The sequence below is a fragment of the Bactrocera latifrons genome, unplaced genomic scaffold, assembly GCF_001853355.1.
Source record: "Bactrocera latifrons isolate USDA-ARS-PBARC rearing strain unplaced genomic scaffold, ASM185335v1 scaffold_147, whole genome shotgun sequence".
NCBI lineage: Eukaryota > Metazoa > Arthropoda > Insecta > Diptera > Tephritidae > Bactrocera > Bactrocera latifrons.
In genome coordinates, this window is record NW_017534930.1 from 190,442 (window position 1) to 203,659 (window position 13,218).

At 40.7% G+C, this 13,218-nt stretch overlaps 1 protein-coding gene across 1 annotated transcript in view; it reads left to right on the forward strand.

The window, feature by feature from the left end:
• Window positions 1–1,026: 1,026 nt before the first annotated feature.
• Window positions 1,027–13,218, forward strand: part of LOC108965752 (centrosomal protein of 290 kDa) — a 13,808-nt gene continuing 1,616 nt past the window's right edge. Inside the window, exons 1-16 of the mRNA XM_018928355.1 lie at window positions 1,027–1,262; window positions 1,329–1,432; window positions 1,504–1,683; window positions 1,747–2,181; window positions 3,614–4,200; window positions 4,259–4,448; window positions 4,512–4,635; window positions 4,690–5,820; window positions 6,994–7,147; window positions 7,205–7,424; window positions 7,486–8,273; window positions 10,021–10,153; window positions 10,226–10,785; window positions 10,840–10,972; window positions 11,036–12,063; window positions 12,126–12,321. Coding sequence (XP_018783900.1) covers window positions 1,040–1,262; window positions 1,329–1,432; window positions 1,504–1,683; window positions 1,747–2,181; window positions 3,614–4,200; window positions 4,259–4,448; window positions 4,512–4,635; window positions 4,690–5,820; window positions 6,994–7,147; window positions 7,205–7,424; window positions 7,486–8,273; window positions 10,021–10,153; window positions 10,226–10,785; window positions 10,840–10,972; window positions 11,036–12,063; window positions 12,126–12,321 — 6,186 coding nt within the window. The 5' untranslated portion in view covers window positions 1,027–1,039. The remainder of the gene's footprint in view (window positions 1,263–1,328; window positions 1,433–1,503; window positions 1,684–1,746; window positions 2,182–3,613; window positions 4,201–4,258; window positions 4,449–4,511; window positions 4,636–4,689; window positions 5,821–6,993; window positions 7,148–7,204; window positions 7,425–7,485; window positions 8,274–10,020; window positions 10,154–10,225; window positions 10,786–10,839; window positions 10,973–11,035; window positions 12,064–12,125; window positions 12,322–13,218) is intronic.

The window sequence follows — 13,218 nt, forward strand, 5'->3', positions numbered from 1 at the left end:
ATCTATGTCGAATTAAAACAACGTTTTCATACCCCAGTAGAGAAGATCGACACTTTTAACGGTAAAATCTGCATATTCCGACGGATCAAAGGGTGAAATMGGAAAGAAGTGGGCTTCTTTGTAATAATGCGTACACGGAAGATAACTGCAAACTAAATGACTGTGAACATTCAGTCGTTCAGGCGGAAATAGTTGACTTAACATAAAGTGTACACTAAAAACGAAGGATCAAATCCACTGATATCCTGAATAAGGCTTAATTTGGTCATCATCCGAGAGCACAACCAACCAACATACAAATGTGATAAGTTTTGTTTCGACATTGTAGGTGATGCTTGAGTTATCTATTGCAAAGTCAAGTAAGCTCTTGGAATTCAATATTGATTTAAGTAAATGAAGAAGTCACGCGATTTGGTAATAAACAAGAAAGAAAAGCTAATTTCTTTCATAAGTATGAAATTTCAACTAATCACGGACAAAATGACGAGCTTAAAGTACCTATTATAACAACTTTACCTCCGAATTACATTTTCATTATTTTTAAGGTGGGTATGATTACTTGGAATAGCATCCAGGTTGACAAAAGTGTMAAATTTCATCAAAATATCTATAGTTTTATTGACAGTTTTATTGACATAGTTTTACAGACAGAGGTTCCATGTGACAATCGSCATTCTGGTAGTTTTTATAAACATAGTCCGCTGTAATATTCGATTACTTATGCTATAACAAAGGATTTAAATACTGTTAATTTTTCATATAATTTGTCGGTGAATTTTATAAGCACTGGAAAAATTAGTAAAAGAAATCACCCCAACAGCAAAACACCCCTAACAACAGTGTTACGCCATGGTCAAAAACCAGCTAGCGGTTTTGTTTTTTGTTTAGGTTTTTGTTTACCTCTAGTTACCCGGGCGACTAAACATTTCATGTCATTAATGCTGTCAGTGTCACAAGCAGAAAAATTAAACGCCAACAAAATAGCAGGAATATCCAAAGCGGGTATTTTCTTTTTAATAGTAATAAGTGTTAAAGGAAAATGGAAATATCGGAATTAGTGTCGGCACGTAAATTTCGCGAATTTAATACGAAACAAAAGGAGGAATTATATGAAACTTTACTGCAGTTAATTGTGTCCATAGAGGAGATACCCAAGAAGTCACTGCGACGCACGTTGGAAGTCACTTTGGCTGTCCTGCAGTACAAAGGCGATCAGGCTAGTACGTTGCGGTCACGACTAGAAGATAAGGAGAGCAGTGATGGTGAGAAAAAGCAATAAATAAATGTAATTTAAAAAGATTCTACGAAATCTGAACAATTTTTTATAGAAGACTCACGAACCGAACGGTTGAAGGATGAGAACGAAAGGCTTAAGGTTATGTTGGAAAGACTGGATGATGAAAAGTCAGAACTGAAAGCCAAGGTTAAGGAGGTATTAAATTGCGCTTAAGCGCAAAATTAAAACAAATAAAGCCTTCAAATTTGAATAAAATCTTTCAATAGCTCACTGAGGATATTTTTCAACTACAAAAACGTCTACAAGAAGCCGCTCAAACTGCTGCCACAGAGGTTAGCGATAAGGACTCCTCCGATCCACTGTCCGAGTTAGACAAACAAGAGGATCTACTACGAAATATCAATTCAAAGAATAAGCACATAAAACGTTTACTACGCGAAATAGAGGTTTGACGATGTCAATATAGTATTAATTGTATAGAAACTGTTTTTCTTCTCGCTACCTTGCAGGCGCTTCAAAATCAAAATATCGCACAGACAAAAACCATCATCGAATGTGAAACCGAATTGAAGCAGAACAAAACCAAGCTGCTACAACTTAGCGCCGATATAACGCTCGTCGATAGCGAACGGAAGGCATTAAAAGAAACCGTTAACGAACTGAATATTGAAATTACCCGCTTAGAGGGCAATATTACTTATCTTGAGGAGRAGCGTGAGAAAAGTGAACACGATTTGAAGGCTTTCATTGAAAAATTAGAAATAAAAGCGCAATCTTGGAAGAACATGTTGGATGCAAAGGAAAAGGAAATGAAAAAGTTGCGTGCGCATCTGGAAAAAGTCGGAGAGGCGACGAGCCTTTCAGAGCATACAACGCATCCACGCAAGGATGATTTGGGAAAAAATAACAGCGATGATGATGAAGAAACTACCAAGCTTTTACATGTAAGTAGAAACCACGGTTTGGTGTCCCTCATCAGTCCCTCTTTGGAGATAGAAACCATCTGATTGTAGACATGAAAGCTTTTTCATAAATTCTCAAAATAGAGTTGCAAKCTGAAGGCTTTTTAACCACTCAACTTCATTTGATTTGTTTTGTTGAACGTAACTTTTATGTTTCTTTTTCTAACGGGSAACGCTACAAAAGTAAACCGATAGGATCAGCAGACGACGCATAYTTTTCTGGCTSCTTTGACATTTCTCTTCAGTAAGATTTGTTATTTCATCATGTAAAGATATGCTGTCCAACAACAAGTCGAATTTATGAAAATTTACTACCTAAATTCGGAGTCAGTGGCCTCAACTTTAAGAGCGCTTTGTCCAATTTATAGTCAACATAATAGTCCTGTCAGATCATCAATCGAGTGTCTAGTAAAAAAATTTAATCCACAGGCACAGTACAAAATGTCCCGTACCAGTAAAACAAAGAGGAGGAGAAGTCTCTGCGACGCACCAATTGAGGAAGACCAAAGTCTTTCACACGTCTTTCTAAAGCTTTAGGCATTTCCGTGACATCGTTGTGGCGAATTTTGGGAAAAGATCTTGACCTACATCCTTACAAGATCCARCTGATGCAAGAACTGAAGCCACTTTATCACCTGAATCGTTGTATGTGCATGAATTTGACTGAGCAACAACTTGAAAATTGTCCGGATTTTCTTCGAAAAATCATATTCAGCGATGAGGCTAATTTCTGGATGAATRAATGAAGCAAAATATGCGTTATTGCCCAGGAAGTATTCCACACATATTCCATGAGTCACCATCGCATCCCGGAAAAATTACGATTTTGTGCGATTTATGGGCCGGGGGCGTCATTGGGAAGTACTTCCTCCGTAACGATCCACACCGGAACTTTACTGTGAATGGGAACCGCTACCACTCAATCATTACCGAATATTTTTTGGCCCGAATTGGATGATATGGACTTGGTCAAAACGTAGTTCCAACAGGACGGGCCAAAAGCCACACACCGTGTTGTCTCACTAAATGGCTCAGTCAATTGGCCGCCTCGGTCGTACGGTCGTGCGGTCGTGCGGTCGGTAACGCCAATAGATTATTTCCTGTGGGGCTATGTCAAGCCTATGGTCTATGCCAGTCAATGCCAACACGCCAGCGATGATTGAGGAACTTCGTACGAACATCAAACGCAAAATTGAAGCAGTACCAGTCGATTTGCGCTTGAAAACCGTCGAAAATGAGGTTCAGCGTTTGGACTTCGGCAAGCTTGCCTGTGGTGGTCATGTAAAAAAAWTCGAATTGTACCTTCGCAGGAATACAAAATTTCATTAACATCTTTTGTAGCGTTCTTATTGAAAATCCTTTACAATGCGATACTTACCCCGTCCATTATGACTTTAAATTCGTTCTCTTACAGGCTCTCGAATCACGTGATAAACACATCGAGTCTCTTGAGGCCAAGATTAAGTATTTGGCCGAAGAAATGATGTCTTCCACCAGACTAATGAACCAACTRTCCGCTGAAAAGGAGGAAGCACGAAATCCTAATAAAAGTCGTGCCTGTTGCAAGACAATTGAGGAATCCCTGCAGGCGGCAAATGAACGTTGCCGCGAACTCTCGGAAATGTTGGAGCGCAGTGAGGAAGATAATGCGCTTAAATCCAAGCAAGCTCTGCAAGCGATTTCAGCACTGGACGCATATCAACGAGGCGAGGATGGACTAGTAAAGGCCTTACGCAAGTGCACTGCACTGGAGCAAAAGGTAATCTCACGTGACAAGCAAATACGTGCGCTTATTATGGAGCTCAATTCGATGCATGAAATAGCACATGAAAATGGCATATTACGTAGACGTTTGAACATACCCGATGACATGATTATATCAGCGAAAAACTTGGTTGCGAAAGAGCGCAACAAAGAAAAAATGATCGAAAGGTTGACGTTGAAACTGCGCGCCTCGGAGGAAATGCGACTTCAGCTAAAGTTAGACAAGAATGATTTGAGGTAAGAAATGTTGTTCTTTGGCAAGCACTTGCTTTTTTATTTACACATTTAACGGTAGAAAGGAGCTGTTGGAGTTRCAAAAGCAACTACAAAAACCCGCTCAAGCTACGGTCGAAGARGATAGGGCGACATTGGACAGCCTGCACATTCCTAGCGAAGTCGGCGAAGTTACAGACAGTGTAAATGTTAACAATAGCGAGAAACATGAGCAGGTTAAGTTCTGTACGAACTGCAAATTGTCGCTCGATGTGAGTCCCTAAATATCTCTAGCGTTTAGCTTTTATATACATATCTATTTATACCACCAACAGATACCAGATGAAACCAACCAGGTTATAGCCACCAATCAGCTGAAATATCAGGATGTACTTGATGAAAATGAAACATTACGTGCAGGCATGATGGAGATTCTAGAGAAACTTCGTGAATATGATGGTACAATTGTTATATTTTTTCAACGTATATCTGAAAAATGTTAATATTTTTTAGCTTCCTCCGATCACATCACCATCGACACGGAAATGCTCTACCGACTGCTCGAGGCTTTGCGCACTAGCTCGGTGCCAAATACTCCGAAACGACTACAAAATGAACTGCAAGCTTTGAAGGCACGTGAAGAGGCTTTACGAACTCTTATAAAGGAGCAACCACAAACACAAAGTCCGGCTGCCGAAGAGAGTGACGAACTCAGCTCTGTCGAAAGCATGCGTGAAGGTAGCGAGCTACGCAATGGCTACGAAGAAGATGTAACGCTCAATTTACCCAATCTTAYGGACTCTTCCACACGTCCAACTACGCCAAACAAGAATATCATACAGAAAAAACTGCCAATAATAGATGGCGAATCAACGGTTTGTGTAACCGAAGCACGTGATCTCGAAGTACAAATATCCGAATTGAAAATCTATCGCCGGGGGTTTGAAGAAYTGCAACAGCAAATGAAAGCAAGTGACAACGAAGTGACACAACGTTTGGCTGAACTGAGTGAACAACTTATCTGCGCACAACTAGATCTCAATAAAGAAAAATCATCTTATGCTTTCATGCGTGAGGAATATGATAACACGCTCAGCGARGCCAAACAAAATGAATTGCGTAATATCGAACAGGTGGTAACTTTGCAAARGGAGCTGAACGCGCTAAAAGACAAATTGACTTCTCTTGAAGTAGAACGCGCACAACTGTTGAATGCCGGAAACTACAGCAAGGAAGACTACTTACAAGTGCAAGCGGACAATACGAAGCTAAGGGCACAACTAGCATTTCTCGTTGAACAACTTTTTGCCGGAAAATTGGGTGACGAAGTTCGAATACCAGATATATGCTCCGATTATGGTATTATTGATGAAAACCTACAGTTGGACTATTTAACCATTGAGGAATATCGAGGTTTACAATTGTCGCTGAAAGAAGCACAGCTGCAACGCGAGGAATCGCTGCGAAAGTCAGCACAGCTAGAGAGCTTACTAGAGATTGCACAATGTCAAATTCAGTCGCAGCAAAAGTTATTGAATGAGATTACAGACAACCACGTTAACCTACGGCATCTAGTCGCCGACCTACAGAGCGACACAGAAGAAAAGCTACTTATGGCGAAAATGCAACGAGAYCTCGACGGCGGTAAGTATGATTGTTTCACAATCATGTTACCAGCTTCTTCCATATTTGGATAACTGATTACAAATTTGGTATTTACAATATCCAAGCGCATGAGGGCATGGGCAGACTTTTCAGAGCAGGTCTCTGCGGAGGGAGGGAGGGAGATATTTATAGCTATATGTCCTCCGAGCTCAGTATTTCTTTCTTTTTCTTCATTAGCGTTAACACCGCTTACGTGGTTATAACCGAATTTACAACGGCGCGAATTGTTCTTCCTTTTTGCTGTTTGGTGCCAATTGGAGACTCCATGTGCAGTCAGGTCCTTCTCTACATGGTCTTTCCAACAGAGTGGAGGTCTTCCTCTTCCTTGCTTTCTTCGGCGAACGACTGCGTCGAATACTCTCAGAGCTGAAACATTTTCATCAATCCGGACGACATGATCTAACCAGCGTAACCGCTGACTCTTAATTCGCTGAACTATATGTCAATTTTGTCGTATAACTTCAAATGCGATTGGCGTTAATACTGGTTCCAAGATAAACAAAATTATCTACGACTTCGAAGTTATGAGCGACAACTGTTTATTTGATTACAGGAGATATGTTTTGCCTTCATTAACTARCACACTCATTTGCTTCGCTTTCGTATCCAGACTGGAGAAAGCAGAAATAGTGTTCTGCGGATGTTGAAGCCAATGATAACAATATCATCGGCGTACACCAGCAGTTGTACACTCTTATAGAAAATTGTGCCTTCTAGGTGAAACTCTGCAGGTCGTATTATTTTCCCCAGCAGTAGATTGAAGAAGTCGCATGATAGGCAGTCGCCTTGTCTGAAACCTCGTTTTGTGTCGTACGGCTCGGAGAGGTCCTTCTCCAGTTAACACAACCGCTTTAGTTTTGTGAGGATACCAAATTCAGACATCGCGGCATAAAGGTAGTGTGTGTCGATCCTCTTTTCACGAATCTTTTCCCAGATTTGACGCATGGTGAAGATCTGGTCAATTGTTGATTTTCTAGACCACGCTGATAAGGTCCAATCAGTTTTTTGACRGTGGGCCTTAATCTTTCACACAATACGTTCGATAGAAACTTATCTGTTTTGATGCAGATTATCGTATTTATGTTACCGTTTTGACTCAAAACTAAGTTTATATAAAAGCTTTATCTCTTCTTATTATTTTTCTCTTAAAAGCCAAACAGGAATTATCGAATTTACACTTTGACTTTGACCAACTTAAACAAAAGTGCGCTCTATTAGAGCGTGAGAACATTACAAAGGAGCAAAACTCTGTCGAATTAACCGAACGCTTTCAAATGGAAAGTCATAACAAGGAAGTTAAAATTAGGTAAGATTTTACAAGTAAGCTTTAGTAGCAGTTTTAATATGGTTAAAAATTTACTAGATTTCTACAAAAGTCACTTTATGCTCTGCGGGAGAAATATGCCAAATTTACACCACTTATCTTCCTGACTAACTATATATTTGCATATACCAAATTTGTAAAAATGTCTCTACGAARGACAGAAAATAGTAAAGAGCTAATCGAGTATGTTAAAAACGCAGTTATTAGTAAGTTAAAAGCCGAGAGTGCAGTCGCCGATGAGTCACAGAATTTAATTAAGGTACAATATAAAATGAAAAATAATATAAAGATATTTATTAAATGAAATGACACATCTTCAGATCATTAAGGCAGAAACACAGTGCAAGGTCCTGGAAGGAAGCCTAAACGACATGCAAAAGAGGTACGAATCCCTACAAGAGGAGTTGCTGGAGCAACGCTTAAGATCAGCAAGAGAAACGGAGCACTGGCAGACAATTACAGTGCTTTTCGGCATAGATGCAAAGGACGCCTGTGCAATAGTCCCGGCTGTTGATGAAATCAAGGAAGTTGACGATAAAATTTCGACACAGAAAAATGTAGCCACCAATACTGAAACCCCAGTACCAGCTGAACGTAAAATCTCGACTAAYACAACTCCAAACGCCGTCAGGAGGAAAGCAACCACGGTAATGTTAGATAAAAATCTCTCACCAATCGGCTCACCTATAAGACGCATACAAAGGGTAGATGCCACAACGCAAACATCTCTGGTAAATCCGCCTCCATGTTCGATTGAAACTAGTGCGAAAAACCATGAAGCATCGGAAAAAATTATATCCAGAGACAGAGAAGATAATAATGTAATAGCTAGTACGAATGAGTCAGTRCCTCAAGTGATCGCTATCGTGGATAAAAATAAAGCAATCACACCTGTTGTCAATGTRGCGAGTAAAGAAACTAGCGACGCCATAGTACAAACGCCTTTTGGAAAGATGGAATGTCAAAGTGTGCAAACTGAAACTTCAATGACCGTTGAACCAATAAAACCTCAGGATGAAGGCTCAACCAAGGAGCTTCAGAAACGAATTATGGAAATGCAAGAACAAATGAACAGGCGAGATGTTGAYCTTAACGAGTGCAAAAATGCGTAAGTTTCTAGTTTATAAGACTTCCCTAAATTTTTRTGTTTAATTCATAAAAGACATAACTCCAAATGATTGTGGATTTTCGTTTAAAAGGCAAATGAAAATCAAAAAGCTTTGACTGGATTTTAGGCATGTAGAAAACCAAATAACTGCTCGTTTGTCGGTTGTTTCCGCGGAGTCGAGTAATAAAAAAATTCCTCAGTCATCCTATAAGACATTCCATACGTCCGAAATGCATTCGAAAATGTTTCCAAAAGTTTCATACAATCTACTAACGGTAATTACTTTAAACAAGAGCTGTACGACAATTCTGATTATCAAATAGTCAAGAGAAAGTTTGAGGAAAGTTAAAACACCTTCGGAGACCAAAACTGACAACGCAGTCTGTTATATAGATAGATAGTAAAATTATGGTTTTCCACTTCGACCTACGATCTATTGTGCCCACCTCTGTACCACATATGGTCACCAAGGTCAAACATCCTGAACTATTCCAGGAGCCAGGAGTAAAGCAGACTAGTTCGTCGGCCAGCTGATTGCCGGCTACCACTTTATGCCCGGCACCCTGATTAGGTGTACGCGGTTGCACATTCATATGCGGTTCAACCTTCCTTTACACTCGTCTACTAAAGGCGATTTAGCCTCATACGCTGGTACATATAGATACGCTGGTTGCTGGTTGCGGAGGAGATTAAGTTCTGCACACTGACTTAGAGCACAGACTTCTGCTTAAAATATGCTGGGGTGGTTTAGTATGCGGTCCCACAATGCCTACTCTAATGCGTTCCGATGTTTTCGAGCTATCCAGTGTACCACTGGATAGTGCTGCCCATCACCAGTATGTCAAGAGTGGAGTCATTCAACTCCGCCTTACTACCGAGAGTAACTCTAAAATTCTTTGCAAAGTTAATCCCCTTTGTAATGCCGTRTCTTGGAAGAAGGGCCAATTGTGTGTTTTCCCCTAGGGCATTCATTTGTTAAGAGGACTTAGATGCCACAAGTGACAATAGACGATCATGGCAAAGTTGAGTCTAATGTGAGACCAAGTAATTTGACCTTTTTASACRCTTCCAACTCAGGGGCCTCAAGCAAGGAAGAGMTCTTTGCTTAGAAAAAGGGACAACGGTTTCTTTTGCCGGGTTGATAYTTTAAACTACGTGTGGCACCATCCCCCTTAAGCCCCTTTGAATCATGTCGCAGAGTGTGAGTGACAATGTCATCGGCATACCCCTGGCATGGAATCCCATTGGTAGTAGCTCCATAGCAGGGGTAGCCCCTCGTAATGCCAAGACGAATCTTACCTAGTACCTCTAGTATGTAGTAAAGCCTCTATCCATCTGCATACTGGAGCCGACACGTTCCTTTTCTCTAGGGCATTGATCACACATGCGTAGAAAATATTATCAAAAACACCTTCGATGACAAGAAAGGCGCATTTCGCAACCTTGCCATTTTCCAGCGAATTCTGGAGTTCTGCCGTGAGTTGATACAGAGCAATGTTAATGGATCTGTCTGCAGTCAGTGATACAATCAAAGCGTTCAACTTACYAATCCAAACGGGGTTAGATCCTCAAAATAAAAGTCCTTGGCCGAATAAAACGCAGACCAATTCCGGTAACGTTCAAGCGGTTGTGGTGGAATCGTACTGATTTTTGTTGATTGATCCGAAGCCGTCGAAACAGCCTGYTTATAACAACAACTGCAGTATTTGTAAACTTATTACATTTTATTTTTTCCCCCCATTTCCAGACTTTCGATAGCTAATAAACACATTGAAGAACTCCAGGGTGAGCTGGACACTTATAATTCTTCAAATCAGCAGGCAACCGAGCACATAGCAACCGTTGAAACAGCCGCCGACTCTAATAGTGATGTCATTGAAGTGAGAATATTAATTTTTAATCTACGATCCTTACATTATAATTTTTGTATTAACTTGAAATTGAATTCACAGAAAACCATATTCTCATTCCATACGTTGCTTGGTGAAAAAGACAAAGCTATTAGCAAATATCAAGAACTCTTACAAACTGAACGTGAACAAGTTCAAATTACCACCGCGAAACTCAACAATGACATTGAGGAACTCAAGAACACGATCGCGAATTTGAACTTCAACATCAAGACGAAAGACACCGAAATACTCGAATTGAAGACAAAGCTGGAAGTAGCAAGTGTACGAAGAAATTCTGCTGAGAAATTGGATGTAGCTACAGGCGCAGCCGGTGGTGGTGGCGACGATAGCGGTGATAACAGTTTAAATGAGTTGACCGATGAGAAAATTGAAGAGATGTTTMAACAAGAACCTGTAGCGGTAAYGACGGATGCACAAAATGAACGAGAACCTAAAGCCACAACAGAAGGGAATACCGAGATGTTGGAGAAGCAAGACACAGAGTCACTAAAGGAGACAAYAACATTGCTCAAGCAAATAAAAGAACTGAAAGAGAAAGCCAGCTATTGGGAGAAAGCGCTTTTAGTTAAGGATGATGAGCTAACACTACTGAAAGAGAAGTAAGTTCAACAAATTTAAGATAAGCTTCAATATTTACACAGTATTTGTTGTAGAGTGAGCCTTTATGAAGAGCGTGAAAAATCATTAGAGTGCTCTGTGAATACAGAACTGGAGCAAATGCGAACGCTACTGGAGGAAAAGGACAAGCACATCAATGATCTGACAGAGACACTTAATAACTTTCATGTAATCTCTATTCAACTTAATTATATAAATTTCACTATTGAATAATGCCGTCTTCTCTCTCAGGATGACCAAAAACGCTTTATTAAGGATTCCTCCAGCTATTCGGCTGACCAGATAGCAAAACTGCATGCCGATCTGACGCGCACCGAAGCAACAAACAAAATTTACCACACGCAAGTCGAAGCACTGCGACGACAAATCACCAACCTAACACAGAGGGAGAAGCAAGCACGAGAACAAAATCAGTCGCTTCGTAACCAGCTCATAAAACGCCCGGTAGTCTCAATTAAAACCGAACTAAATGCACGAGTCAAAACAGAGAACCTGCAGAAAAGGATACAAGCACTCGAACTGGATCTGGAAGAYGCCCGCGCACAAATACAACGCCAACAGATCGTACTCGAAGCAAAACGTGCGAAAAGTGCCTCCGAAGTAGGTTTGTGGGAAAAACAGAAACGCTGGCAGCAGAATGCWGAGAAATTCAAAGCTAAATACGAAGAGACAGAAACCGCTTTGGAGAAAACACGTGCGCTATTGCAGTCGGCACGCAACATGATCGCCCGTTTGGAGAAGGAGAAGCAAACACACGGCAGAGCAAATCAAAGTGCAGGAATACAAGCTATGAAATGCTGTCGCACACCGTCTTGTCCGAAYCTCCAACATGGTGGCTGCAAGTACACGCCGTCAGAGAGTCCGGAAACATACACTGGCGCAAGCAGCGAATGCAGTTCTCCAGTGCATAGCGCGCTCAACCGTCATAAGCATATTGATGCGCATTTCTATGCTTCCGCTAGCCGTGATGTTAACGCGTACACTTCGGCGGAAAAAAATCAACCGCAYGCAGAGCTGATGGAGGCACTTAAAGCGCGGATCGAACTGCAACAGCGCAAAATTCTTGCTATGGAGCTGGAGGGCAAAGGTAGCAACGCGCTGACAACCGAAATGGAGAAGTTRCAGGAAAAATTATCAGAGATTGAAGCGCAGAATATACGTTTGGAGGCGAAAAACCTGCAATTGCAACTTGACAACGATCTCTTACGACAAGGCGATGGCACAGAACGTTTGCAAAAACGCATCAAATACCTGGAAGAGTAAGTGTGCTTTATTCGTGTATAACTTAGAGAAATCCGCTTTACTTSTTAATCTTTCACAGTTATATAATTGCTTTAAAAGAGGAGATGGCGCAATCTGAGGCACGACGAGAATTATGCAAGTGTTCGGGTATTAAAATAAATACTCAGTTGGGTCAATCAGCGGAACAAACCATCCTTTCATTACGCGGTATTGTGGAGAAGCTACGCGCTGAAAATAAATTCTTGAAAGATGGACGACGATCGTGCGAATCCAGAGTGAGTTTAGAGTACATTTAGTAAATCTGTATGAGTACCGTAAGTATCGTTCCCTCGACAGTCGGGTTTAAGTAAGTGGAACGAACCCGCGTTATTATCCGAMATAGGACTGTCAACTCGGCAACATTCCTCTATTGTTATTTCTGTCTCTGTATCTACAAAAACCACAACAACAACATCTGTCATTAGTACAAAACGCTCTACCATTTTCATTGAGATAATTCACATATACGATCCCATCCGGAAATACGAAAATCTTTATATAATATTAGGTATATGGGGGCTATGGGAAGTATTGATCCGATTCAACTCTTCTTTGACACACAGGCTTACCCACGGGCTCAGGAAAGTATTCTCTCCGAATTTCAATTATACATGTATCACATTTTGACTGGTATTTTTGGTGAAAAATTAGCAAGAGGCACTGGGGTTCACTTTTATTTTGTTATTTTATTTTGTTATTTTATTTGGTGCTTTATTTGTATACTGAACTGTGAATCCATCTTTGCACTTTAACAAAAGAATGTTTCCAACTCTTTTGCTAAAAGGTAGGAAGCTTCACCAAAGGTGACCGAAATATAGTTGTACGTAGTACTAGAATTAAGCACAAGAAAATTCATCATGTCCGGATAGAAAGTTCGTAGCCAGATACGTATCCAGTGTCCTTGACGAACGTACGCTCCGAGAAGAGAACCTAAGACTCGGTCCAAAATCTTGTTGTACACATTCGTCACTGTACATCAAAGCACGCCCGTCAGCGAACAGAGAGATGAAATGACGTCGCAAAGCTACAATCACAACAGATAGATTGTTGTTGTTGTTGCTTTAACGGATGCCTAATCCCCGTGAGGATGGTAATGAATAGTTATGTTTTCGTCGACGTCATCTAACGGAAGG